Genomic DNA, 26,858 nt, shown 5'->3' on the forward strand with positions numbered 1-26,858 from the left:
GTGCGCTCGCGCCTGGCTTTTGTTCCCGGCGTCTGACTTCTGACGGGCGGGAGTGGCCGTGGAGGCGGCGGCGCGCGGCTGGGACCTGGGCCGGCGGCCACGGAGAGCCCTTGGCTCCTCCCGTGTTGGCCATTTCCTGGGACTTGTGTCCGCGGGGGACTCGGGAGGTATCCTCTGCCCCGATCGCCGCTGGGGAGGGGTCAGCGGCCGTCCTCGCCTGGTCAGGCCGGGCTCCCTGCGGGCGGCAGGGGCGGCCATGCGGCTGCGCGCCCTGACCCCCGGGCCACCGGGAGGGTTCGCGCGCCGAACCCGGTCGCGCCGGCACCGGCGCCAGGTGAGTGCGGCCCGGAGCTGGTGTGCAGGGCTGGGGGCGCGAGGCACGGGCGCCTTCAGGGCTGCACGCACGTGGGCTGCGCCGGGTGTGCACTGGTGCCGGTGGACGCTGTGCCGGTGTGAACCCGCTTGTGCTCATGTGTATGCGTGTGTCCTTGTCAGTGCGCGTATGTCGGTGTGTTTGTGCACCCCCGTCTGCACGTCCACGCGTGTGTGCTTGTGAGCGCGCGTCTGTGTGTGCAGGCAAGTGTATGCTGGTCCGTGCCTGAGTCCTGGTGGGTGCGTGTGTACCCTTGTGTGTGCGCGCGCAGCACAAGGAGCGAGAGGGCCAGTGGAGCTTTGCCTAGTGGGGGCGTCTTCTGGTAAGCGTGGAAGAGGGATCGGGCTTAGCTCTTTCTAACCCAACTGCCTCTTGAAAAGACTTCTTGGGTTCCTTTCCCTGCAATGGAATTGGGATACTGGCCATTGCGCAGACCTGCTGTCCCTCGCGTGTTTCTGGGAAAGGTAAAGGGCATTTTAGCTCTGCAATGACGTGGGGGATGCGCTGGGATGTAGGAATCCTTACAGGTTTCCTGGGGACCACATGGATTCCAGCGGCGCTCTGTGGTCCACAGGACGGCCCTTCACGGTGTTTGAATTAAAACACCGTGAGCGGTGCTGGTTGGCTCCCCGCTAGGTTCAGCCGCCCTTTCCCTAAGTCTAACAACCAGGCATTTATTGTATTTGTTTTTCTGAAACTTTTGTAAGGTTCTGTGGAGTGAAAAACTGTCAAAATTTCAGCTGGTTACTTGAGGGTGTACTGCGTTCCCTTTTAAAGTTTAGTGGTCAAACGCTGCTGCCTGGAAGTGTGGGAACAATATGTGCTGGATGTGGAGGGTGTCCCTCTTGCCCCAGATACCGGCCCCCTGTGGGTTGGGAAATATCCCCGAGGCCCTGAAGTGTTCCTGGCTGTTTAACATCAGAGTAAAGTTGGGCTGGGAATGTGTTTTTGATCAGTGTCTGCCTCTCCAGAATGCCTCTGAAGGTTTCCCAGGTGCCTGAATGCCCACGTAAATCCTCTTACTATGGTGGAGCTGAATATTTCCTGAAAGGAAAACATAGCTGGGATTGTGCTGATGCAGCTTTGCACTTTTGCGTGTGTAACCATTTTGCCAGGGCGACCTTTAGCCGGGAGAACCTATCGGAGAGGTCCCTGCGGTTTTGCATTTCGGCAGAGTGGAGCATTCGAGTGGAGCATTCATGTGGAGCACCTCCCTGTTCAATTTTGCGGAGATTTTTCTTTCTCAAAAGAGACCTTACAATCAAGACCGGCACTAATTACTGTGTCCCCCTCAGGGAGTCCTTGTGGAACCAGCAGCCTGCTCTCTACCCTTCCAACATTTTGTTCCTAACAATTAAGTGCAATTTAGATTCCTGAACTGAGCCTGCTAAATGCTTCAGCATTGCTGCCTCCTCTCCCCCTTTGGGAGAAATGAAAGCACAGTATCAGGTGAAAACAAGGGCAGTCTAATCCCGTCTGGTCTCATTTCACAATAGAGATGTTATGTACAGATGAAGCGTGAGCAGATGTTATTACACTATCTTAAATGAACTCCTCAGGGATCCAGCAATTCAAATGGCTGAGCCCTCGCAACAGTGCTTCTCCTGTTGCCCTCTTGAAGTTTTCTAGCTGTGGACCAGTGGGCAAGAAAGCTGCAGGAAAACAGTGCCTCTTTCTCCCTGGTTGGAATAAAGGTATTTGTAAGGAATAAAAGGTCACAGTATCTTTCCTTGGCCCACAGACTGTGGCTAATTCATTTGGTCAACAAATATTAATTGAAGGTCCATGGTCCACTGTCTGCCAGGCGCAGGGCAGGGCCCTTAAGAGGACAAAGGGGAAAGAGCCTGGTGTCCTGCATCTAGGAAATTGCAATCTAGCACAGGAGAGAAGGCATATAAACAAATAACTGCAATACGAGTGAAAAGTATGTGTCAGCTGCTGCATTGCAATAGAGAGATGTGTTTGTTAGGTGTTTGAATGCTACTGTTGTCTAAGCATGAGACTGGGGCTTGACGCATATGGGGCCTGAGTCCCATATGCCTCATCCATCGGCTGTGTGGTGCTGCATCTCGATTTTGCATCTCACCATCATGGTTTGTAGACTAGTGGTGATTACGGTAATGACACAGAAGCACTTGGCTAGTGTTACCGACTGCATAATTAGCAGCATCATTATCCTTCTTTTGCAGAGCATTGAACACACAACCTCTGTTATCAGAAAGGATGGAATCTCTTTGAAAAAACCAGATACCGACACAGGAACAACTACATAATAACAGTGCCTTAAACGTATATAGATACTTATAGTATAGTCTGTTATATACAGTGGTGGTTCTGTCTTGGCTGCAAATTGGAATCACGGGATGCAGTTGGGGTGGGGGGTTTGACAACATTCCAGTGTTCTGATTCAACCTCCAGGTAATCTGATTTAATTGGTCTGGGGTGGAGCCTGGGTCAGCTGTTTTAAAAACTGCCCCAGTGATTCCTATGAACTGATAGATTATATAGCATTTGGTCATTTACAATAGCTGTTATGAGACAGGAGGGGGAGGATATCGTTTCTATTTAAGAGAGGTTGTGACTTGTCCTGGGCCACAGAGCTTGTAGTGTAGGTATCAGAACTTATGTGAAGGCTTCTGCTTGGTTCAGGACTCTCCCTTACTTTATTTTTTCTTTTTTTTTGAGATGGAGTCTCACTCTGTCAACCCAGGCTGGAGTGCAGTGCCACGATCTCGGCCTACTGCAGCCTCTGACTCCCGGGTTCAAGCGATTCTCCTGCCTCAGCCTCCCGAGTACCTGGGATTACAGGTGCCTGTCACCATGCCCGGCTAATTTTTGTATTTTTAGTAGAGACGGGGTTTCACCATGTTGGCCAGGCTGGTCTTGAACTTCTGAGCTCAGGTGATCAACCCGCCTTGGCCTCCCAAAATGCTGGGATTACAGGCATGAGCCACCGCGCCTGGCCATGAAGATTTTTATTAGGTGATTGTATTAGTCCATTTTCATGCTGCTGATGAAGACATACCCAAGACTGGGCAATTTATCCAGGAAAAAGGATTTAATGGACTCACAGTTCCATGTGCTGGGGAGGCCTCAATCATTTCGGAAGGTGAAAGGCACATCTCATATGGCAGCAGGCAAAGAGAAAGAGCTTGTGCAGAGGAATTCCCCCTTATAAAACCATCAGATCTCATGATAATTATTCATTATCAAGAGAACAGCACAGGAAAGACCTGCCCCCATGATTTAGTTACCTCCCACTGGGTCCCTCTCACAACACATGGGAATTCAAGATGAGATTTGGGTGGGGACGCAGTTAAACCATATCAGTGATTAAATGTTTAGAATTGTTATGTGTTCTTGATGAATCAATCCTTTTATTATTATGAGAGGACTTTCTATATCCTTGGTAATGTTCTTTGATCTGCAGCCTACTTTGTCTGATATAGCCGCTCCAACTTCCCTTTGATTAACATCAGCAAGGTACCTCTTTTTTCTAGAGTTTGTCTTTAAAAAAAAAAAATGGCCAGGTGCAGTGGCTCACACCTGTAATCCAGCGCTTTGGGAGGCCAAGGCGGACGGATCACGAGGTCAGGAGTTCGAGACCAGCCTGACCAACATGGTGAAACCCTGTCTCTACTAAAAATACAAAAATTAGCCAGGTGTGGTGGCGGGTGCCTGAAATCCCAGCTACTTGGGAGGCTGAGGCAGAGAATTGCTTGAACTTGGGAGGCAGAAGTTGCAGTGAGCCAAGATTGTGCCACTGCACTCCAGTGTGGGCGACAGAGCGAGACTCCATCTCAAAGAAAAAAAAAAAAATATATATATACATATATATATATATATATATATATATATATAAAATCTGACAACTTTTGTTGACTTATAATTGAGATAGACTATTTACATAAATATGATTATTAATATGGCAAGGTTTGAATCTGTCATCCTGCTACTTGTTTTCTATTTCTCCTACCTATTATTTGTTCTGCCTTTTTTTTATTTCCTTTTGCCATTTAGATTAATTGAATAATTTTTATTATTTCATTTTATCTCTCTTGTTTGCTTATTACCTATAATTCATGATTTTAGTGGTTGCTCTAGGGTTTATACTATACCTCTGTAACATCACAGGCTACCTTCAAGTGATATTATATCCACTTCATGAATACTGTGAGAGCCTTATAATAGTGTTATGGGATCTTTGGGGTGGCTACATTCTGGCTGGAAACCTCTGTGGCTAGTGGCACCTTTGCCTGAGTTCTTGTCCTGTGTCCAGAAGAATGAGATACGAAGACAGGGGAAGGGTGAAGAAGATGAAGACAAGCTTTATTAAGTGTTAAACAGCTCAGAGGAGACCCACAGTGTCCTCTCTGTAGGCAGGTCATCCCGACCTCTGCTGTTCTCAGCAGAGAGGAGGCCCTGGAGAGGGTAGTTCCTCTCTGCAGCTGGAAGTCCCAACATCTCTGCAGGTCTCTGAAGCTCTCGGCAGAGAGGGTAGCTCCTCTGTGCTGCTGGTCTCTTGTGGTCTCTCCATTCTCTCTGTCCTCTTTCTTGCTCTGGCTGAACATGGAAAAGCCCTTGAAGGGGAGGCAGTGCCTGCTGATTGGTCCATGGGCAGCCATGGGCGGGCTGGAAGAGGCACCATGAGTTCCTACTCCAGTCTGTGGGACTGGCAGCCCGTCCCCAGCCTACAGGCCCTCCCTGGCCTGAAGGTGGGGCCTTACTGAGGACCCAACCCCTTCTGCCCAGGACTTTGCCTACCGCTGCCATTCAAGGCCCTGGAACTTGTCCCCAGTCCTGCTCTGAGATCAGAGGTGAGGGGCCGGGAGAGGAGACAGGCCAGGCAGCCAGAACAGACACTCCTGAGCCAGCAGGGATGGTGGTGGGGGTTCTTCCCATGCCCCCGAGGGTGCAGGCCACAGAGATGCCTGGGTCCTGTGCCTGGGAGGGTGGCTGCAGCTGCCTGCACTCAGGGAGCTTCAGCTTTTCCCCAGCTCCCGCTTGCTTGGTGGAGTGGGAGGCCAGGTCTGCAGCCGTGGATGGTGGCTGCAGCTGCACCCCGGGGAGCAGATCCTGCCTGCTCCTGGCCCCACTCAAGAGCACAGGGAGGCTTGGATCTACAGCTGCAGTTTGGGCAGCTGCAGTGGCACCCAGGGAGTTCCCACCCCAACTCAGAAGGGGCGGAGCTCCCACCCGCTCCATGGAGAGTGCAGCCCCAGCCGCACCTCCCTGCTGCAGCCAGCGTGATGGTAGCAACCGCTGTCATCAATAGTATATTTCTTTTTCTTTCCTGAACTTTGTGCTATTTTATCAGAAAATTTACTTTTACATATGTTATATGTCACATTACACTATTGTTTAAACAGTTAATTATCTTTTGGTGAGCTTTAAATAATAAGAAAAACTCATAAATTTACCTGTGTAATTAGCATTTCCGGTGCTCTTCGTTTGTTGGCATAAAGCCATAATTCCATCTGCCATGTCCTTTTTGCCCAAGCACTGTCTTTAATATGTCATATATGTCAGCTGGTGATTTTTTTTGGGCTTTAATTGTATATCTTTTTTTGCATATTTTAAGAAGTTTTTGGTTCACTTTTATTTTTAAGAGCTATTTTTATTGGGTACAGAATTCTAGATTGACAAGCTTTCTTTCAGTATTTTGTTTTATTTTATTTTGTTTATTTTTTTAACTTTTAGGTTCAAGGTACATGTGTGGGTTTATTATATAGGTAACCTGTGTGTCATGGGGGTTTGGTGTACAGGTTATTTCCTCCCCCGGGTAATAAGCATAGTACTCGATGGGTCGTTTTTCAGTCTTCACCCTCCTTCCACCCTCCACCCACAAGTAGGCCCTGGTGTCTATTTCCTTCTTTGTATCCATCTTTCAGTATTTTCTGTTACACTGCTGTCTTCTCACTTATATTTTTTAAAACAATGAGAAACCTGTTATCCTGCATGTAACGTGTCTTTTGGCCCCGTGGTTGTTTTTAAGGTCTTTCTCTTTGTTACTGGGTTTAAGCAATTTGATTATTGTATGCCTTGGGGTAGTTCCTGTCACATTTCTTGTGCTAGAGATATATATATATATATTTTTTTTTTTGAGATGGAGTTTCACTCTTGTTGCCCAGGCTGGAGTGCAATGGCGTAATCTCGGCTCACTGCAACCTCCACCTCCTGGGTTCAAGCGATTTCTTGCCTTAGCCTCCCAAGTAGCTGGGATTACAGGTGCCACCACCATGCCCGGCTAATTTTTTGTATTTTTAGTAGACACGGGGTTTCACCGTATTGGCCAGGCTGGTCTGGAACTCCTGACCTCAGGTTATCCACCTGCCTCTGCCTCCCACAGTGCTCGGATTACAGGTGTGAACCACCATGCCTGGCCGAGAAATTTCTTGAGTTTCTTGGATCTGTGGGTTTTTAGTTTTCCTCCTGGTTTGAAAAAGTTTCAGTCATTATTTTTTCAAATATCCCCCTTCCTTGCCCTTCTCCGTCAGTCTCCATTACTCTTATGTTATGTTGTTTAAAGTTCTCCCACAGCTTACTGATGCTTGTTTATTTTTTTATGTAGGTTTTCTCATCTCTGTGTGCTTTGTGTTGGGAGATTTGTACAGTGATTTCTTCAAGTTCATTCACCTGTGCTTCTGCAGGATCTAATCTGCCAGTAATCTCACCCAGTGTATCTTGCATCTGATATTCTTACATTTTCCTCAATGAATGTTTGATTTGGATCTTTTTATGTTTTTCAGGTCTCTACTTAACTTTCTAGCATATAGAATAGTTATTATGATGGACATTTGGGTTATATAAAGCTGTTATGACCATTCTTTCTCTTGCAGACATAGGCTTTTATTTCTCTTTAGTGTAAATAAGAATGGAATTGCTGAGTCATAGGATAGGTGTATGTTTAAGTTTATAAGAAATTGTCAAACCATTTTCTAAAGTAGTTGTAACATTTATTCCACATTCTAAATACCATTTCATCTTTTCAAATAAATTTAATTATTCCAGTGGGTGAGTAATGGCCTCAATGAATCCATATGGATATTAAGTACTGATAGAATACACAGTCACATATCAGCAAATAGATATGATTAGTGCTTGACTCTAAAAGCAAATTGAATTCTTATAAGGTTATATAGCTGTGAGCCTGGGCTCTACAAACATGAATAGGTAGCTGAGTGGTTAATTTCTCCAAGTGCTAATGCTTGTAACTGTGTTTGAGGAGGAACCACATGTGTACCACAGGCTGGACTGTCTCTTCTTCTGCAGAAGAGCTCAGAGAGGCTCAAGAGCTTAGTGGTGATTCTGGAACGCTTCTGAACCAGGAAAGCCAGTTGACTTCCTCATAACATAATTGTGCTGTTTAGTTAATTACTTTTTCCAGAAGAAAAAGGGTTGAGAGTCTAGAAGTGTACATGGATTACTTTGTCACAGAAGTAAGTGGCTCTACGGCTCAAGTCTGGAAGGGAGGGCATTTTCACATAATGGTATTGGTTGATGTAATGTTTCTAGGCACCCCATGTGGAGATTGATGAGTTGGGCGAGAGTGAACGTCCGTCTGGGACTCTGGAATTGGGAATGCTAACAGGATATCCGTGGGTCGTCTTGGGAATTTTAGCATCACCAAGATGGTTTCTTGTTCTCTGTTTGCTTGGTAAAGTTCCTGTTTTTGCTCTTTACAAATTCCACTAGATTTATTATCTCCCGAAAAGGAAAAGAAAAAAGAAATAAACTGTGAGATGAAACGTTGACAATTTCTTCCTTTACTTTTTCAGCCAGAAGAATTAACCTCGAGTCTGCACACTTTTAAGAACAAGGCCTTTAAAAAATCCAAAGTGTGTGGAGTTTGCAAACAAATTATTGACGGTCAAGGTGTTTCATGCCGAGGTAAGTCTGTGTTTATGATTCTCTCACTGATTAATCCAAAGCAAAACAAACAAAAAACAAAGCGAAAACTTTTTTTCGGGAGTTTCCGAAAGTTAAATCATGGAATTCCCCTTCTTAGTTTATGGGTCCCCCAACCCCCCACCCCCTTACTTAGCAGGGGCCAACCGTATTTACACAGATAAGTGCTCATGAGGACATTTTTACAGAAAGAGCAGAGTTCCCCGATGGGAGAGGAGGCAGCAATTTGTAAATTAATCATTTATTCTTGGGTCTGCTCTGAAGTGTCAGTAACTCAGGTTATTTAGTTTGATTTTCAGATCTCTTACTCAAGTTTGCGAATGCAATGTTTCTATCTTTAGAATTCGGGTTCATTTTGGTATGGCCCCTTTCAGATCCTGTCACTAAACTAAGCCACCAGCTTGGGTACTAGATATTTAGACATCAAGTAATGAATGGAACTTGCCAATTCTTTTGTGACTGCACATTAATAAATTAGTAAGAGAGGTGTCACTGTAATGAATGTGGGAATGGTGGGGGGCAGGGGCTGCTGGGCGGACCAGTGGGGTACACCACACAGAGGGAGTCACTAGGAGGACCAGGCCCTTGGAGAGTGCGGGGGCTGCTCTTTGGTGTCATTTCATCTGCGGGGTTGGTGATTTCCTCTAGAAAATGTGCAGAGTCTCAGCCTGTGGGCTTCCGTGCTGTTAGGACCTCCCCCTCAGTGCCTCCCTCCCTGCAGACCCCAAGCAGATGGTCCCTGATGGCCACTTTAGAGTAGGGTGCCTATGATGGAAAGATGCACGCAGTCAAACCTTAATGGGTTGAGGATGTGACCAGGGGCCTCTAAGGGGCTCTTGGGATTCTTTTACGGTTCAAAGGCCTGAGCGTGGGTGAGAAGACTGGGGTGCCCCTCCTCTGATTCGGGCCCTTGGAGAAGTCAGTGCTGAAGAATGTGTTGGATGAATGGTGGGTATCGGCCACCCTCGTTGCTAAGTAGAAGCCAGAGACCAGGGAGCCATCTGTGTAATTCATCTAGATCTGCATCCAAGGCAGAGAACACGGGCTATAGTGTACTCTGAGCCAACTGGTAGACATCCTGTGATTCAAAACTTTTTTTTTTTTTTTTGAGACAGGGTCTAGCTCTGTCATCCAGTTAGGAGTGCAGTGGGATGATCAGGGCTCACGGCAGCCTTCACCTCCCGGGCCCAAGCCATCTTCCCACCTCAGCCTCTCCCATAGCTGGACTATAGGCATGGGCCACATTCCCAGCTAATTTTCTTACTTTTTTAGAGACAGAGTCTCATTATGTTGTCCAGGCTGGTCTTGAACTCATGGCCTCAAGTGATTCTCCTGCCTTAACCTCCCAAAGTGCTGGGATTACAGGTGTGAGCCATTGTGTTTTAAGCCCATATTTGCAAACGGCACTGCACTGGGTGATATCTTGGTCATCTGTGAGTGCTGTGGCCTGTCACTGGCCATTCCCCTGCATAGGTTGTCCAGTTCAGGAGGGCCATGTCAGCCAAATGTGGTGGCCCTTTGTGTTTGGGGCCTGCAGGTGTAAGGTGATGAGAAATTGCACTGATGCTCTTGGACTGGCGTCCTCCATCAGGCTTGCTCTAAAATGTCTGTGGGCAAATATAGCAGCCCCTCTGTGTCCCACATACCCTACAGGGTCCAGTAGGGACTTTGTGCCTTTCCAGGAACACGGCAGAAATAGAAGCCCAAGGAGTCTCCCCATCTTTGAATGTCATTCTCATAAAAATGCCCATATTTTATTTATTTATTTATTTATTTATTTATTTTTGAGATGGAATCTTGCTCTGTCACCCAGGCTGCAGTGCAGTGGCGTGATCTCGGCTCACTGCAAGCTCCGCCTCCCAGGTTCACGCCATTTCCCTGCCTCAGCCTCCCCAGCAGCTGGGACTACAGGCGCCTGCCACCATGCCCGGCTAATTTTTTTTTTGTATTTTTAGTAGAGATGGGGTTTCACCATGTTAGCCAGGATGGTCTCCATCTCCTGAACTTGTGATCCGCCCTCCTCGGCCTCCCAAAGTGCTGGGATTACAGGCATGAGCCACCGTGCCCGGCCAGAAATGCTCACATTTTAAAATTTTGATCTCTAACTTTGACTCCCAAGCGTGAAAAGAAGGAAAAGGAAAGTCGTGGTTGAATTGGAACCATGAAGCCCAGAGAGCCTGGGAATCAGAGCTTTCAGGGCCTGATGTTGATCCGAGAGCCCTGGTCCTGTGCCAGCGGAGCCACTGGGCGATACTGGGAGAGCTGTCATGAGCAGCATGGCACCAGCAGGGACACCCTGGGCTTGTTCTTGCCTTCCTCACCCTGTGATGACATCTCAGGCAAAGCTGCACAGCCAAAGGTTCCCCATGAACTGACTTCTGCCTGTCAGGTGCTATGAGGGGACAGGTCTGATTTAGGAGCAAAGGCAGAGGTCAGACAGAGCTGGGTCCTGGCCCTGCCCCTCACCGGGGCAAAGTCTCCTCACTCTGGGTCTAGGACTTAGGGTAAAGGCTATTCCAAGGGCAGAAGTCAGGCTTAAAGTGCACAACCAGCGTTGTGGCACTTAGTTTTGTTACTGGTGTTAGGATTGCTCTGAAGGGAACCCACTGTGGGCAGCTCCACATGGCTGATGCCGCATGTGTGTTTGGTTAGCCTCTGCACCACACATCCTTGAGCTGTAATCCAGTGGGGGAGCTCCTTAGGCACAGAGGCCTTTTGCACAACTTACCACAGTGGCTTGGGCTGCACTGGGTTGGTTATATTGCTTGAGGATTAATTTTTCTTTCTTTGTATAAATGAGAACTGAGTTTACTGAAGTTATCTCAGACATCCTTTTTAGTACTTCAGTATTCTGTTCCTGCCATTTAAGTAGTATTGACTATTTTCAAAGTAAATGGAAGCAACGAAAGGGAAGAGCTTGGAGAAAGCACGGCCTCCAGCTCTGAAACACGCAAGCGCGTCTTGGACGGCAGGGAGCCTGTCTTCTTTCTTTATCTGGAGGATCATCATCTTGGTGCCTTCCCTGGGATTGGGACTTGTGTCTCTTCCTCTGTCCTGCAGTTACACACACTCAAAAGGGCCAGGAAAAGACACCAGATTGATCCTCTGGTTCCAGATGAACTCTGTTTTGTGGCATTTTAGATATGTGGTGTGTGAAATATTAGGGAGGGGTGAGGAGGCCTGCCAGAGTGGTGTGTATGTGCCTGAGTGTGTGGGTGCACATATGCATGGCTATGTGTGCAGTGCATGCATGCATGATTGAGTTCATGCATATGAGGACATAGAGTGCACACACCTGTGATTTCATGTGTGTGCATGCGTGCATGCGTCTGAGTGAATGCATTTGCTTGAGCACACAGATATTCCATGTTGTGAGGGAACATGTGAGAGCATCCCTCCTGTTCAGACCACTTTGTAGAGTTCAGCTGCTCTACGACGTCCATTATCTTATCTTGAGGGAGATAGAGACAGAGAAAATGTGCATGCGCACAAGAGCAGCTTTTGTTCTTGAAAGAGAAGAGAGGGAATAAATAGTGCCCTATCTGGACAAGATGTTCAACAGGCTTATCTTGCTGTGTGTCATCTGGTTGTTAAGGAAGATGCAGTAAGGCATGCTATCTCCAGATAATGGTTTAAATTTCACACGCTTCTGGCAACATCCAGGCACTCATGAGAACAAGGCCCAGTGTGGTGGCCCCATGGCCCATCTACTGGTTTCGGTTGGTATTGATGCTTTCCCATCACCTCTTGGGACTCTCTGGAGTTCTGCTTCGGTGTGAGGCAGCGAGACACCTAGAGCGTCACCTCTGAGGATTCGAGGCCCACTTTGGCCTGGAGGACCCCACACGTACCCAACATGGACAAGCAACGGGGCTGCCAGCTCTGTCCTCGTGCAGCATTATCTTCTGTCCTGTTTGGTTAATGCTCCTCTACTCCAGGGAACCCAGTGTAGCACTGGTTTTTCTCACTGGTGAAATAGATTCTTGGTCAGTGGAGGTAACAAGGGAAAAAAAAGCCATATACCTTTTTTTATCCCTTGAAGAAAATCACTCATGGACAACTATGATGTTAGGTGACTTCACCCCTCTTCTCATGCCTGGTTTATCCCTTTCTTCTTTACCTCCTCCTTCCCTACAGCTTACTTTCCACCGCAGGGACACATTGCTGCTCCCATTGCCTTTTTTAGGCTGGTTCCTTTCCAAGGGCAGCCAGGATGCAGGCATTATGGGCACACAGGCACCTACTCCCGCTGTGTCCCTGTCCGTGGCTCTGGGCCCCTCAGCTAGGATGGGATATCTTGTCTAGAGGAAGTAGAAAGAGATCAGGATGTGGGGTCAAGTTCTAGCTGTGTCACTCACACCCTGGGCAGTTTTGGACACTAGGCTTTTACGAAGCCCATTTTCTCAACCCTAAAATGGGCATGAAAATGCAGACCCAGTGGTGCAGAGCTGGGAGTCAGGGAGGGGTGTACGTGAAAGGGCCTAATCTGCCAGGCCAGTGAGGCAGGGCAGGACCACCGCCTCCCCAGGGGACGGCTGCTTCGTGCTGGCAGGCAGTGCTGCACTACACCCTGGATGTGCCCCCTTTCAGAGGGTGCTGGTTCAACTTCTCCCCAAAGAGTTGCCCTGAGCTTGCTGGCTGTGAGTACTAGGGGTGGTGTGGTGAGTTGTGCTTACCTTTCCAGCCTGGGTGCGTGCAGTGCATGCATGTGTGTTCTTGTGTGTGTGTGTCTGAATTCCTCCCTCACTCCTTGCTCTCCTCTTAGCAGTCCCATATGGGGAAGCTCTTCTGCCTTGAGCCCTCTGGGCTGGTGGGCTTCAGTAGGGACTGTCCCCATAGTCCCTGGGTCCTTTCTTTGTGGTGGGTGGTGGCAAGCACACAGCTGCTTTTTGCAGAGAGAACTGGCAGAAGCTGAGGATGTGGTAGGCTTGGGAAGCTGCATGTCCTGTTGAGTTCATGGCAGGAGGCTCATTATCAGGAAAAGGAACCGGGGAGCTGGCCCAGATGAAGGAAAACATTTGCCTTCTGGAGGAAGGAGGGCCACCGCCCTTCAGGGAGCACTTGCAGGCTCCATCCCCAAGGAGGGACCCCCACTCAAGGCACTTGGTGGAGGCATTGGGAGGAAACAGCAGCCATGGGCACCGTTGGAGGCAGAGGCATTCTGACTCAAGGGACGGGCCCACCTCTGGTTTCTGGCGCTGTTGGCTTTAGCACGTGGTGAGTGTTGTGCCCTTGGGCATGTGTGCACTGAGATGCTGAGGAATTCTGTTAGAGAAGTGTCTGTCTTCTTCTTTCTGTGGGATAGTTTTTTGGAACTGCCTCACGTGTGTCCTGTGTTATGGTCAGAATGTTTGTGTTTCCCCAAAATTCCTGTGTTGACAGTCTAACCCTCCATGGGATAATGGCATTAGGAGGTGGGACCTTGGGGAGGTGATCATGTTTTGTGAGTGGAGCCTCACAGGTGGGATTAGGGCCTTTATGAAAGGGACCCTAGAAAGCTCCCTCACCCCTTTGGCTATGTGAGGATGCAGTAAGGAGGCACCATCTGTGAACCAGGAAGTGGGTCCTCCCCTGACACCACATCTGTGGTGCCTTAACCTTGGACTTGCAGCCTCCAGAGCTGTGAGAAATCATCAACTGTTTATAAGCCACCTAGTTTAGGGTAATTTTTAAATAGTAGCCCAAACTAGCGGAGACTTCATGTTTTTATGCACGTAGCTCTAGGAATTATGTTAATACACAATAGAAACTTTTTTTTTTTTGAGACGGAGTCTCACTCTGTCGCCCAGGCTGGAGAGTACAGTGGCTCAATCTCAGCTCACTGCAAGCTCCGCCTCCTGGGTTCACGCCGTTCTCCTGCCTCAGCCTCCCAAGTTGCTGGGACTACAGGTGCCCGCCACCATGCCCGGCTAATTTTTTGTATTTTTAGTAGAGACGGGGTTTCACCATGTTATCCAGGATGGTCTCCATCTCCTGACCTTGTGATCCGCCCGCTTCGGCCTCTCAAAGTGCCGGGATTACAGGTGTGAACCACCGTGCCCAGCCTAGAAAGGCTTTATAAAAAACATACAGGATTCCATGTTTCAGAAGTCTTTTAGACATGATTGTTCTCATTAGCTTTTTCAGTTATGTTAAGTTAATGTGTGTGCTAGAGACCAGGAGGTGTTCGGGGATGCTCCCAAGCCTGAGGTGCCATGGTCTGTTGAGGCCAAGGCGCCCTGTGGACAGGAGGTGTCATGGTGTAGGCTGAGGTGGCTGAGATAAGCCCCCATCATCAGAGCAGGAGTACTGGGGGATGGAAAGTTACACGGAGGCTGTGAGGCGGGCCTGGGGGTGTGGGTGGGACTGACTACCAGTGCAGAGGCTTGTGGCTCAGAGGCAGGCAGATCTGAAATGCCTTAGGGAGACACACCAGAGAATGTCACCCGTCGAGAGCCCTTGGCCTGCAAAAGCTGCTGCTGCACAGAGGCTTTAGTTTTCTAACTTAATGCAAACAACAAATCTATGATCCTGCTTGCCTCTGAGGAGGCAGGGAGATATGGTGTCCCCACTTTTAGGGGGCATGCATCCCATTCCTGCTGATACCTGGGACTCAGATCCACTGAATGGGAGAGCCCTTGGCCAGGCTGTGGCCCCCAGCCCTGTCTGCTGCTCCACCCTTGCTGCCCTTCTTCCTGGAGGCTGGGCCCCTGTCTCCATCACCCTGCAGAACTCCCATTTCTCCTTCCTAACCCAGCCTCCCTGTATCTGGCCCTTTGTCTGCCCAGGCTGGGATGCCCTTGAGATCCACTCTTCCTGTTTGCCTCTCTGCTCCTCTCCTGTTTGTACTCAGAGAATGGCTCTGGGAAACTGTAAACCATCCAGCAGGAAGAACCTGTGCCTGCATCCTCGTGGTGGCCCTTTTGAGGCTGTGCCTGCCTTATTTGGTCTTTCCTGACTACCCCATGTGCTTTGAGAGGCTGGCTGCACAGGGCTCATTTTTGACCTTTTGCTGGACCGTGCTGCTCTGCCTGCTGCCCCTCATTCTTTAGGTTTCAGCGCAAGCACCAGGTCCTCAGGAAGGTGCCTCCCTGCCCTGCCGCTGTGTCCCCTAGCATGTGCCCTTTTCCCTCCAGAACTATCCATGGCCAGTGACTAGCCAGCCATTCTGATGTTCACTGGGGCAGTGATTCTCTGCCCTCAGCTGGAGCCCGGGAGGCATGAGGGGCTGGCTCTGTGTTGTTCACCAGGTGCCTGTGCACAGGGCAGACACCTCCATCCCAAAGTGGAGTGCTGTCTTGTCTTGCAGGATGAACCCTCACCAGCACACTTTTACTGAGCAGGTACGGCGGCTGGTGAATTGCGATGCCCACGGTGACCAAAGCTTCAAAGGGCTCGGAGTCTAGTGGGCTGGAGTAGTGAGGAGGAACAGGATCCCATGTGAGGAGTGCTTTATCAGAGGTATTTGCAGCCTCCTTGGGAGCACAGAGGAGGGACAGGCAATTCTGGAGAGGTGGGTGGGGCAGGGAGTGTGGGCACTGTCAGGACGATGGAGGAACTGCTGTGTTCTGATCATTTGTTTATGAATCTATCTGCTCCCCTGGGCTGACTGCCCCCACTATGATGCGATGCAGTGCTGTTTGTTGGGTATCCTGAGTCTCAGCAAAGGGCCTAGAGCCCAGTAGGTGCACAGGGAATGTAAGCTGCATGACAATCCAGATGAATTTGTGCAGATAAACACCTGGCTCATTGATCCGCTCTTCTCTGGCAAATCCATGTGAAATGGCTCCAGATGTTATTTCCAAAGTTCTTTCCAGAACAATTGGAGGTGGTGAGTCCCCCACCCTGAGGCCAAGCCCAGCCCCACCCTGGGGTTGACTCCCACCGGGGAACTGAGCTCAGCCCTCCCATCAGATTTGCCCCATCCAGAGAGATGGCAACACGACAGAATCTTCCAGAAGCTCCCAAAGGGGAAGGAGGCGCCCAGGCCAAATTTCATCTGAATAATTTTTGGTCAGTGGTGGTTATCCGATGGGAAGCAGCACTTCCCTACCTCTAAATTCTGCTCCTCTGTTGCAATACAAAGCCTTTCTCAGCCGCCTCCACACTGACTTTATTCGTGGATTTTGACTGAAATCCTTCCTGTTTTCTAACTCTGTGGCTGGGAAGAAGGCCTGGACCCCTCCCAGATGTTTCTCAATGGTCTGGGTTGCCAGGATTTGAGGTTTCTGCATGCCAGGGACGTCTGGGTTGTGTTAGTTGATTGTGCTGGTGGATTTTGATTTTTAAAACTCACTGAGTAGTGTAGCCAAGCTCATAAATCCAAGTATTTGTTTTGCAGTAACTGTGATCTGGAATTTTATGTTAAGTTGTGGGATTGTTTTCTGTGGCTTTATTCAGATGGATGTAATGCTGCTCTCTGGGTGCTCAAGGTCTGCCTGGGTGTGGCAGGGGGGCAAGGCCAAGTGGCAATTTCTGATTCCACATCCTCGAAGCCAGGGAAGAGGCAGTGCTGTGCTTCATGGAGCCCACGTGGGTATCAGCAACCCTGGGACACTGGCAGGCCTGAAGTGTTAAGAAATGTGAGGAGGGGCCGGGCGCGGTGGCTCACGCCTGTAATCCCAGCACTTTGGGAGGCCGAGGCGGGCGGATCACGAGGTCAGGAGATCGAGACCATCCTGGCTAACACAGTGAAACCCCGTCTCTACTAAAAATACAAAAAATTAGCCGGGCGAGATGGCAGGCGCCTGTAGTCCCAGCTACGCGGGAGGCTGAGGCAGGAAAATGGCGTGAACCCCGGGGGGCAGAGCCTGCAGTGAGCCGAGATCGCGCCACTGCACTCCAGCCTGGTGGACAGCGAGATTCTGTCTCAAAAAAAAAAAAAAAAAAGAAATGTGAGGAGCGGCTGGGCGCGGTGGCTCACGCCTGTAATCCCAGCACTTTGGGAAGCTAAGGCGGGCGAGGTCAGGAGATCGAGACCACCCTGGCTAACATGGTGAAACCCTGTTTCTACTAAAAAAAAATACAGAAAATTAGCCGGGCGTGGTGGTGGGTGCCTGTAGTCCCAGCTACTTGGGAGGCTGAGGCGGGAGAATGGTGTGAACCCAGGAGGCGGAGCTTGCAGTGAGCCGAGATGGCACCACTGCACTCCAGCCTGGGCGACAGAGCGAGACTCCGTCTCACACACACACACAAAAAAAAGAAATGTGAGGAGCTCTGTTCCAGAGGATGGGGTTGAAGCCTGGCCTCTGTGTGACTCAGCCAGACGGCCCCTAACCTAGGGTGAGGATGAACAGGCAGGCTCCCCTATCACCCTCACCCCTCCAGCCGGCTCACTGTGGCTGGCATGTGTCTAGGAGGTGCCTACTGTGTCAGGTGCTGGTCAGCCATACACAGGTGGACATCTGCTACCAGGCTGCTGGGCTAGTGAGGGACAAAGAAGTCCTGGACAGTCACAGCCATGTGTGTGGGGGGACTGGGGTTCTTGGGAGGGTGCCCCTGGTTGACATGGTGATGAGTGGCCCCACCGCTGGGGTCTACTCACACACAGAGTGAGGTGGGGGACTTGTTTCCTTCCAAATGCATATTTGAAGTAGACAAATACTAAGAGGGTTTCCTGAGTTAGACTTAAGATGTTTTTGAGGGATTGGTACCATCTTCTTTCTTTCTTTTCATTTTGCAATATTCTGTAATATGATCCCTTTGAATATCTGATGGAGATGCAGAGACATTCTCCTTTGCACCTGTGCCTTGTGCTGGGGGATATCTTAAATGGGAGGCAGGTTGACAACAAGGTAAAGAGACAACAAGGTACATCCTTTACATAGATTATGTAAGTAATGTTAGGGATGGGAGCTGGCGCCCCGAGACGAAGCAGCAGGCGGGGCCCCAGTGGGTCTCCCTGACTCTGGGCTTGATTCTCCGAACTGTGAAACGGGCAGTGAGGCCTGGCTGGCCCTGCTCACAGGCTGTTCGGAGGAACATGTTGAAGGGCGACAGGCTAGTCAGAGACGACACCGGTGGCAGCCAAGAGATCTTTATTGGAGAGGTAGAGGTCGGGTCGCGTGGTGGAGAGAGAGAAGAGAAGAGAGAGAGAAGAGAGGAGAAGAGAAGAGAGAGAGGAGAAGAGAGGAGAAGAGAAGAGAGAGGGAGAGCTGCTGGTGTGCTGGGTTTTATATCCCTTGGGCCTATGTGGGGCGGGCCCAAGGGAAGGCGGGAGATGCTTCTTTCTGATTGGCCCTCCTTTGGCGGGTTCAGACAGTGCCCGGTCAAGGAGGGGAGAAGAACCTGGAACCGGCGCCATTAAGGTACCCCTGTTACCTAACACATGTGAGTCAAGGGACGTAAAAGAAGTCTGTCAGCTCCTGAATGCTTCATCAACATTAGTCAGTGCCGCAGCTGATTCAGTGTCCTATTCGTGAGGATTAAGGCCACCTCGATTGATTTCTGAGAGGCTCAAAGGTTACGCCTGTGATCTCCAGAGCCAGGCTGATGTGAGTTCAGACCTCAGCTCCACTGCCTCTCTGTGCTTCAGTTTCCTGGTCTGCCACATGAGGACAATAACTGAAACTCATCAAGGGGTTGTGTGAGGGTCAGATTCATGTCTGAGCACGTGAACCATGCCCATACGATAAGAATCCCTTGAGGGCGATAATGATTTTTTATTTATTTACTTACTTATTCATATTCTTTCTTGTAGAGATGGGGGTCTTACTGTTGCTCAGGCTGTTTTCCAACTCATAACCTCAAATGAGCCTGGCAACTTCGCCTCCCAAAGTGCTGGGAATTCAGGCGTCGGCCACTGTGCCTGGCCCCAACGATTATTTTTCGAGAAAAGAAAATCATTACGTGGAAAGAATGAAAGAATGAGAGAGAAAGAGTAAAACTGAATATCTGGGGATGAAAACTTCAAGAGTTTTAGGGGCTGTTGTCTTGAAGTGTGGTTCAGTGTTCTTGGGCAGATCTGGCGTGGGGAGGTGAGGATCTGTGAAGAGAGTGAGAACAGCAAATAGATAAGAGCGTGGAGATGGCCGCCTTGTGACATCGGCGGAGGGACCATGCGGAGACATCGAATCCTGCCTGTGCCGCGTGGGCACACAGAGAGGGCTGCTCTGGCTTGAATGGGAGCATCTTGAGCCTTATCCCCATTCCTGAGCTCCTATCCAACAGAGGGTGGTCTGGAGGGTTTAACTTCTCTTTTGGGAGGCACCTGGCTGAGGAAATGGTGCTGTGGGAGGCAGGCTGGGTGCAGCCAAGAGCCTTGGAGTCTCCGCAACCCCAGTCGACCTGCCACAAAGGCCTGTGCAAGTACTGGAGTTTGTGAGAGTGACTATCTCGGTTGACTGATTCTCGATTGATTGATTATTGATTAGTTGATGTCCTCAACAATTAATTTTATAGCACCTTTTGGGTGCTGGCCTCCCTGAGGCTGTGTGACCCAGCTCCCTGTCACCTTCTCACTCATTTGCTGCCATTTTTCTTCTTGTCCCTTCAGACTTTTATTGACCCCTGATACAGAAATGAGTGTGGAACCCTCCCTCCGCCTTTAGGCTCCCGCTGCACCTTCCTGGAGTTACTTTCCTGTACCTCAGGTCATCCTGATCGAATCCACGGTTCCTGTTGATTTTCCTTTCCTCTTGCACTGCAGTGTACATTCATGAATGTTTTCTGTGTTCCCAATCGTATCCAGGACCAGATCAGTTTCTGCCCTATCGTAGATGTCCAGGACATATTTATAGGCTTACAAAATGTTTCAGCTATGGGTATTAATAAATACCGGTGGAATTAAGGAGGGAATAAAACGTAGAAGTATTTAGTTTGGTGAGTATTAACTTGTGGTTAGCTTTGCATCTTTACAAACATCTGGTTTGTTGGAGGTGGTGAAGTTCCCTGCGGGTGAACTCTTCCCCTTCCCTTTCCTGACGAGACTTATCTGAGGCTTGCCCTGTGGGTGGCTTTTGTGGGTAAAGATTGGTAATGACACCATTTCTCTAGGTTTCTTTTGTCAAGAGTGGGGCTGCAGGATGCTGTGGCTGGTAGCCCTGGTAAGATGAGTGTGATTTGAAGCGGGGCTTGTGGAGACCATCCAGGAAAACAGCACAGCAGGGTTTCTATTGCAAGGTTGGACGTTCTTTTCTTCAGTCAACATTGGCCAGGCTCCAGTAGGACCATAGAATTGGCACACCCCATGACACTGTGAAGGAAAAAGAGCCTGTGTAAGTACACCAGGCTGAATTGGAATACAACTCATGAGCTAGATTTTTGTTTGTTTGTTTTTGAGACGGAGTTTTGCTCTTGTTGCCCAGGCTGGAGTGCAGTGCTGTGGTCTCAGCTCACTGCAACCTCTGCCTCCCGGGTTCAAGCGATTCTCCTGCCTCAGCTTCCCGAGTTGCTGGGATTACAGGCGCCCGCCACCACACCCGGCTAATTTTTGTAGTTTTAGTAGAGATGGGGTTTCACCATGTTGGCCAGGCTGGTCTTGAACTCCTGACCTCAGATGACCCACCCACCTCGGCCTCCCAAAGTGCTGGGATTATAGCCATGAGCCACTGCGCCTGACCCACATGAGCTAGATTTTTATTTGTGTGTGTTTATGTATCTTCACAGGAAATCATTTTAGCCATTGCTCTTGTCAGCGTATTAGGAGGAGGATGGACCTGGCCCATCTCCTTACGTGCTGCCGCATGTGTAGATGGGACATTAGCAGGGTAGGGGATGCTGCTTACTGAGTTGGAGCCGGGAGCCGGGCACAGTCACTGTGGGTGTAGATGGGGCAGAGGCAGGATGTGGGGATGCTGCAGCTTATTGAGTTGAGATGGGGTCCTGACAGTCACTGCAGGTGTAGATGGCAGCCTGGCAGAGTCAGGGATGGGCTGCTCCACAGGAAGCTGTGGCCCTGGACAGTTGCACCCTATTTCTGTTCCTCAGTGCCGTGATCTTTACAATTTGTTCGTTAGAGTAGTTAATCTCTAGGATTTTCTCTTTCTCAATGGACTATATAGAGACCACTCCCCAAATAGACAATTTCATAGTGTTCTCTACTAATAATTCACATAAGTCATACACATTTGCATTTTGATCCCTTTGTGTACTACCTAGAGACAACAAGGTTTTCCCTTTACATAGATTATGTAAGTAATCATGCATCACAGTGATGTGACGTTTTGGTAGAGGTGTTCTTTCTTTGGCTTATTTCTGGGGAAGCAGCAGAGCATGGTGGAGGTGAGGTGGATGGTGGAGACAGCCTGCCAGCATTCCTGCTCTTCCGCTTTCTGCTTAGAGTCATTGTGGGGAATAGCAGAGTAAATACACATGAAACACAAAGAACACTGAGGAGCTCCAGAAAGTGTTCAATGGTGTCAGTAATGATGATGGTGATGTTGATGTTGTTAGTGATGGTGATGAGGGTGACAATGGTGATGCTGATAATGATGTTGTAATTGATGGTGATGATGGTAACGATGATGGTGATGGTGGATGGTGGCGTAATTGATGATGATGGTATATTAGTGATAATGGTGTTGATGGGGATGGTGATGATGGTATGATGTTGGTGAAGATGGTGATGGTGATGATGATCATGATGGTGATGGTGAGTGGTGATGGTGTAATTGATGGTGATGATGGTGATGGTGTGGTTGATGGTGATAATGGCACTGGTGATTATGTTGACATGATGATGGTGATGGTGATGATGTTGATGAATGGTGACAATGATGGTGATGATGATGGTGATGACGGTAATGATAGTGCTGTGACTGGTGATGGTGATAGTGATAGTGTAGTTGATGGTGATAGTAACAATGGCAATGGTAACGATTGTGATGATGCTGATCATGATGATACTGACGGTGATGATAGATGGAGAAGGGTTAGGGGCATATTCTGTGATGCAGGCCAGTATTTCTATCTTTCCTTTTCAGGCTCATTCTTGGACTTTCAGGTCCCTGACTTTCACATTTTAACCTCCTAGTTAAATGCAAATTTCATATGTGGTTAAGTTGAAAGAAAACATTTCATGTTTTAAAAACTGTTATGTTAACATGTAAGGGCCCTGTTAGCTCTACTCTTGGAACTTTAAGTAAGGGAAAGAAAAGACAGAAGTGACATTGAGCAATGGGGTTAAGTGTCCAGTTGTGGTTTTTCTTACATTGCTCAAAACCTTGCTGGTGTGCTCATACCATCGGTTAGGACTCTGAGGCACCCCGTTCTCACTACATGTCACTGAGTTCCCTTGGGTGGCCTAAGATGGTCCAGTTGTCACTGATATCCCAAACTGGTTGTATTTCACAGAGGACAGGGGAAAGCGCTGTTATGGGTGAGTCTCGGCATTCTGGAATTGAGTAGATTCGGCCCCAAAAGTTACAAGTTTTGTGGGACTTGGTCCCTGGAAGAAGGTAGATCCAGGGAGGATCCAGGGTCAGACCACGCATAAATGCTCCCCATTTGAGAGATGGTTTTCTGGGATCTAATAGTGGAATCAGCGAGACTATCATGGAATGAGACAGGATGGCACAGAATAAAGAAGCGCTGCAACAAGAGAGACAGCCGTAGGGAAGGCCTAAAGATGAGAGTTGAGAAAGGAAGCAAGGAGAAAGGAGAAAAGAAGCAAGGAGAAAGCTGAGAAAGGAGACCAGAGGGAAAAATGGGATGAAGGGAGTTTTGTAAGAAAGATTTGGTAATGGGTTATTCCATGCGGTTAACCCAACATTATTAAGCACCTGCTAGGAGAGAAAGATGAGAGTTTTGTGTCCTGTCTTTGAGTCCGTCAGAGTCAGCAATACACTAAGTGATTACAGATAAAGGTTTGGAGATAGACGGGCAGGTCGGTAGGTGTGTGTTTTTTAGCGCTTGCTTTGGGCCAGGTGCAGTATTAGGACTCCAGGAGAACATGGTAGTTATTTAAAACTAACAAGGCAACAATGGAGTCACGGGGTCGAGCAGTGAATGTGGGCATTGGGCAGACCTTGTCTGGCGGTCCCCTGCTGTGGGTCAGTCACTCCCCTCCTGCCTTGCGGAGCCTGTTACTGGGACACAGAGAGGCTGGCAAACTTGACAGTTGACGCTAGGAGAAGCAGAGGGTGACTCACAGGCTTGTTTATAACTTGGTCAATATGTGTCGAGTGTTGTATAAAAGATTCTGACAACCCTGTAAGACAGTGGCCTGGATTCCCAAGGCTCGTGGAGACGTTGTGAAGAATAGCAGTTCCAAGACAACATATAAAAATGTTGGGCGTTTGCAAGCCAGGCAGCTCTGGGCTGTAACTGCTGCAGCGGGAACCAGGATTCTTAAACATGAGTCTGGAAACCTTGTCTGACAAGGGAACTGATGTGTGGTTTGCAGACTGTCAGCTGTGGAGCCGAGTGTTCAGGCAAAGCCATGAGAAGGGGCCTGCTACACACCAGCTCAGACGCCGGAGGGTAAGCTGGGCTGGAGAAGGGACAGGCTCCTCACAGGAAAACGCTTTTGGTGGAGCCTACTTGCATGGAATGTCATCGACTCTCTCACTTGAGATTTTTCAGCTTTTCAGTTTTGCAAGTTGATGGATGAAAAGTGATGTCTCCTTTTTATTATGGTTTTCATTCATCTGGTGATTACATGAGGTTGAACACCTAAAAAGATACAGAAAAGTTGCCTGCAGCATTTCTGTTTACTTAGCAAAGTAGCCTTTCAAATCCTTTGCTCATTGCTTATTTAAAAATTAGATTATTTTAGGGCGTGGTGAGGTGGCTTATGCTTGCAATCCCAGCATTTTGGGAGGCCGAGGCGGGAGAATTGATTGAAACCAGGAGTTCGAGACCAGCTTGGGCAACAAAACAAGACCCCGTTTCTACAAACAATTAAAAAATTGGCCTGCACAGTGGCACGCGCCAGTGGTCCCAGCTACTTTAGAGGCTGAGGCAGGAGGATTGCTTGAGCCTGGAAATTTGAGGCTGCTGTGAGCTATGATCATACCACTGCACTCCAGCCTGGGTGACAGAGTGAGACCTCATCTCTAAAAAGGAAAAAAATAACACTTTGAAAATTAATAAATTTAAAAATCATTTTTTAAAAAATTTCTAAGACTTCACTATATTATGAATACTAAATTTTATCTGTGATATTAGGCAGAACTTTTGCCAATTTCTAATGACATTTGTCCTCAGAAAAGGTCAGTTTCTTATCTCTCCACTTTGTACATTGCAAACATTCCAGTCAGTTGCTTGTCTAAGTTTGTGGCCCGTTTGTCACACAAAAGTTGTAATGTTTGGTTTGTTCAGATCTACTCATCTTTTCATTTAGTTCATACTCTTGTTCTTTGTTTTAGAATGCCTGCCCTTCTCCAAGGTCACAAAGATGTTCTCTGATATTTTATTCTAATATTCATTGCAGCTTTTCCAATTCTGAATCAGTTCTATGATTGATGCATCTAAAAGTCATGGTATTTCTGTTATTATTATTATGATGTTTTTCATGGAGTAACCAGTTTTCCCAGTTTTATTGTCTGGCTCCTCCTTTCTGTCTGAGTTGTGATGTCTCTCTCCAGTGTCATTTTCTTTCTTATGGATGAGGCCACCGCATATGTCTGTCTTTCATAAAGTTTATTTCATACAACACAGAGTGCTGTATATCTGTTAGCCTTGCCTTTTATAAGAACTCTCACATGTGAAATAGTTTGAGATCATAATTTTTCAATAGCTACCTAATATTTTGTTTGTATATATATGTAATTGTATCTTTTTATTGCTTAGGTAAACTTTTCTTTTCATGGCAGAGAGGAATCTTGGCTATCACCCTGTTCTACTCCTAATTACAGAAGGGGAAATGAGTGCCAGTGGGGACATGACTGGCACGGATCCTTGGAGAGGGGCTGGAGTGAGCGTGTGAGTTCAGACTCCTGAGGTCCCTGGACACCTGCTCCTGGTCCTGGTGTGTAGCTTATGGTAGATGTTTGCTTTAGTGGGCCCACGCATGTGGAGCCCCAGTTCTTGCACCAGGCACAGAAGAGCCGTTGCACACCAGCTCACTGGGTGTTCCAGTCCAGCTCTGGGAGGTGGGCTCTGCCCACGTAGAGCCGGGCTGGCAGCTTGTGTCACCGCTTACCCTGCTCTGTTGCCCAGGGCAGGCAGCTTCCACTCTGTGCTGCAGTTTGCTGTTCGTACAACGGAGTGAGAATGTGCCTTTCTCCCTGGTCCCCGTGGGAACAGGTGGAACAAGGCGTCTAAAGTACGTGGAGCTTCGTGGAAGGCACCGTGGCAGCCAATAACGGGACTGAATGGATGGAGCCTCCTTCCCAGCCAGCAGGGCATGTGTCTTCTGCTGGGGGAGGTGCGGCGGCTGGCGGGCTCCAGGCAGTGTGCCTGGGCCCTGGTTCTGCAGCCCGAGTTCTCCAGGTTCCTCCTGTGGGTCCAGCTCCGTGCTCAGAGGGGTAGGTTCCAGAGGCTGAGGCATTTTCCTTCTCTTGCTTCGTTCATAGGAGTGGGAAGGCCTTCTCCAGAAGCCCCTGGGAGAATTCATTTACCTTTCTGTTGGTCAAAATTGGGTCCTTGCCCCGTTCTGAGAGCCTCAGGCAAGGAGAATGAACGGGGTTGCCATAAACGTATCTACTTGGAAAAGGAAGCATTTTAATAGGCTTTTCAGGCCATTGTAGATATTCCATTTTGATTCTACACCAAAACTCAAGTGACAGTTGCTTAAAGTTCAATTTCACTGTGGAATCTGAAACTGTATTGGTAGAGTTTTTCCTACTCTGTTTTATTAAAATCCACTGGCCTGTCTTTCACATCAAGTGCATCTTTTACCCGGTGTGGAACACCACACACTGGACATTTGGAAATTATTGGTCCACTGACAATTTCACAGAACTTCTAAATGTTGACGTATTTGTTATACAATCTCAGGAAAATCCCCACATTTGTTAATATTATTGTTGATTTTAACAGAAATGTCCTAGGAGTTGTTAGGCCCTGGTGATGGGTACAAGTCTTTTTTTTTTTTTTTTTTTTAAGACAGAGTCTCACTCTGTCACCCAGGGCACGATCTCGGCTCACTGCAACCTCTGCCTCCTGGGTTCAGGAGATTCTTGTGCCCCAGCCTCCCAAGTAGCTGGGATTACAGACATGCATCATCATGCCCAGCTAATTTTTTGTATTTTTAGTAGAGACGGGGTTTCACTATGTTGGCCAGGCTAGTCTCAAACTCCTGACCTCAAGTGATCCGCCCGCCTCAGCCTCCCAAAGTGTTGAGATTACAGGCATGAGCCACCGCACCTGGCCTGGGTACTAGTCTTCTGAAATTCTAATTTTCACTTGAAATCTCAAATTTTGACATTGGTTTATGATGACAGACTCACTTCATTTTTGAGAAAATGACAAGCACTCGAGTCTGAGTAACCACATTTTGCCTGCTAGGAATTCTTTCAAATAAAAATGACATTCCCTGAGAAGGTGGCTAGTTTAGCTGCCAGCTCACACAAGTGCTATTCCAAAAAGGAGGCGGGTCTGCGTGGCTGAGGGTCAAAGTGAACACATACATTTTGTGTTCTGGGCCTGTGTGTTTCAGAGATGGATTTTGGTGTGAAGTTCTCCTGCTGTTTTGGAGCCTCCCTTGTGGCCAGCA

At 48.4% G+C, this 26,858-nt stretch overlaps 1 protein-coding gene across 3 annotated transcripts in view; it reads left to right on the forward strand.

Annotated features, from left to right (window-relative positions):
• Positions 1 to 26,858, forward strand: part of TNS3 (tensin 3) — a 307,228-nt gene that overhangs the window by 47,631 nt on the left and 232,739 nt on the right. For 2 of the 3 annotated variants that reach the window (XM_030796137.1, XM_030796138.1), the window contains exon 2: positions 8,152 to 8,263. Coding sequence is in view for 1 of the 3 variants with exons in the window: in XM_030796136.1 (XP_030651996.1) it covers positions 257 to 334; positions 8,152 to 8,263 (190 nt within the window). In the remaining 2 variants the exon portion in view is untranslated. Of the gene's footprint in view, positions 1 to 234; positions 335 to 8,151; positions 8,264 to 26,858 lie in introns of those variants that run through there. The other variant, XM_030796136.1, reaches the window with a different exon arrangement.

Source organism: Nomascus leucogenys, chromosome 17, assembly GCF_006542625.1.
Source record: "Nomascus leucogenys isolate Asia chromosome 17, Asia_NLE_v1, whole genome shotgun sequence".
Taxonomy (NCBI): Eukaryota; Metazoa; Chordata; class Mammalia; order Primates; family Hylobatidae; genus Nomascus; species Nomascus leucogenys.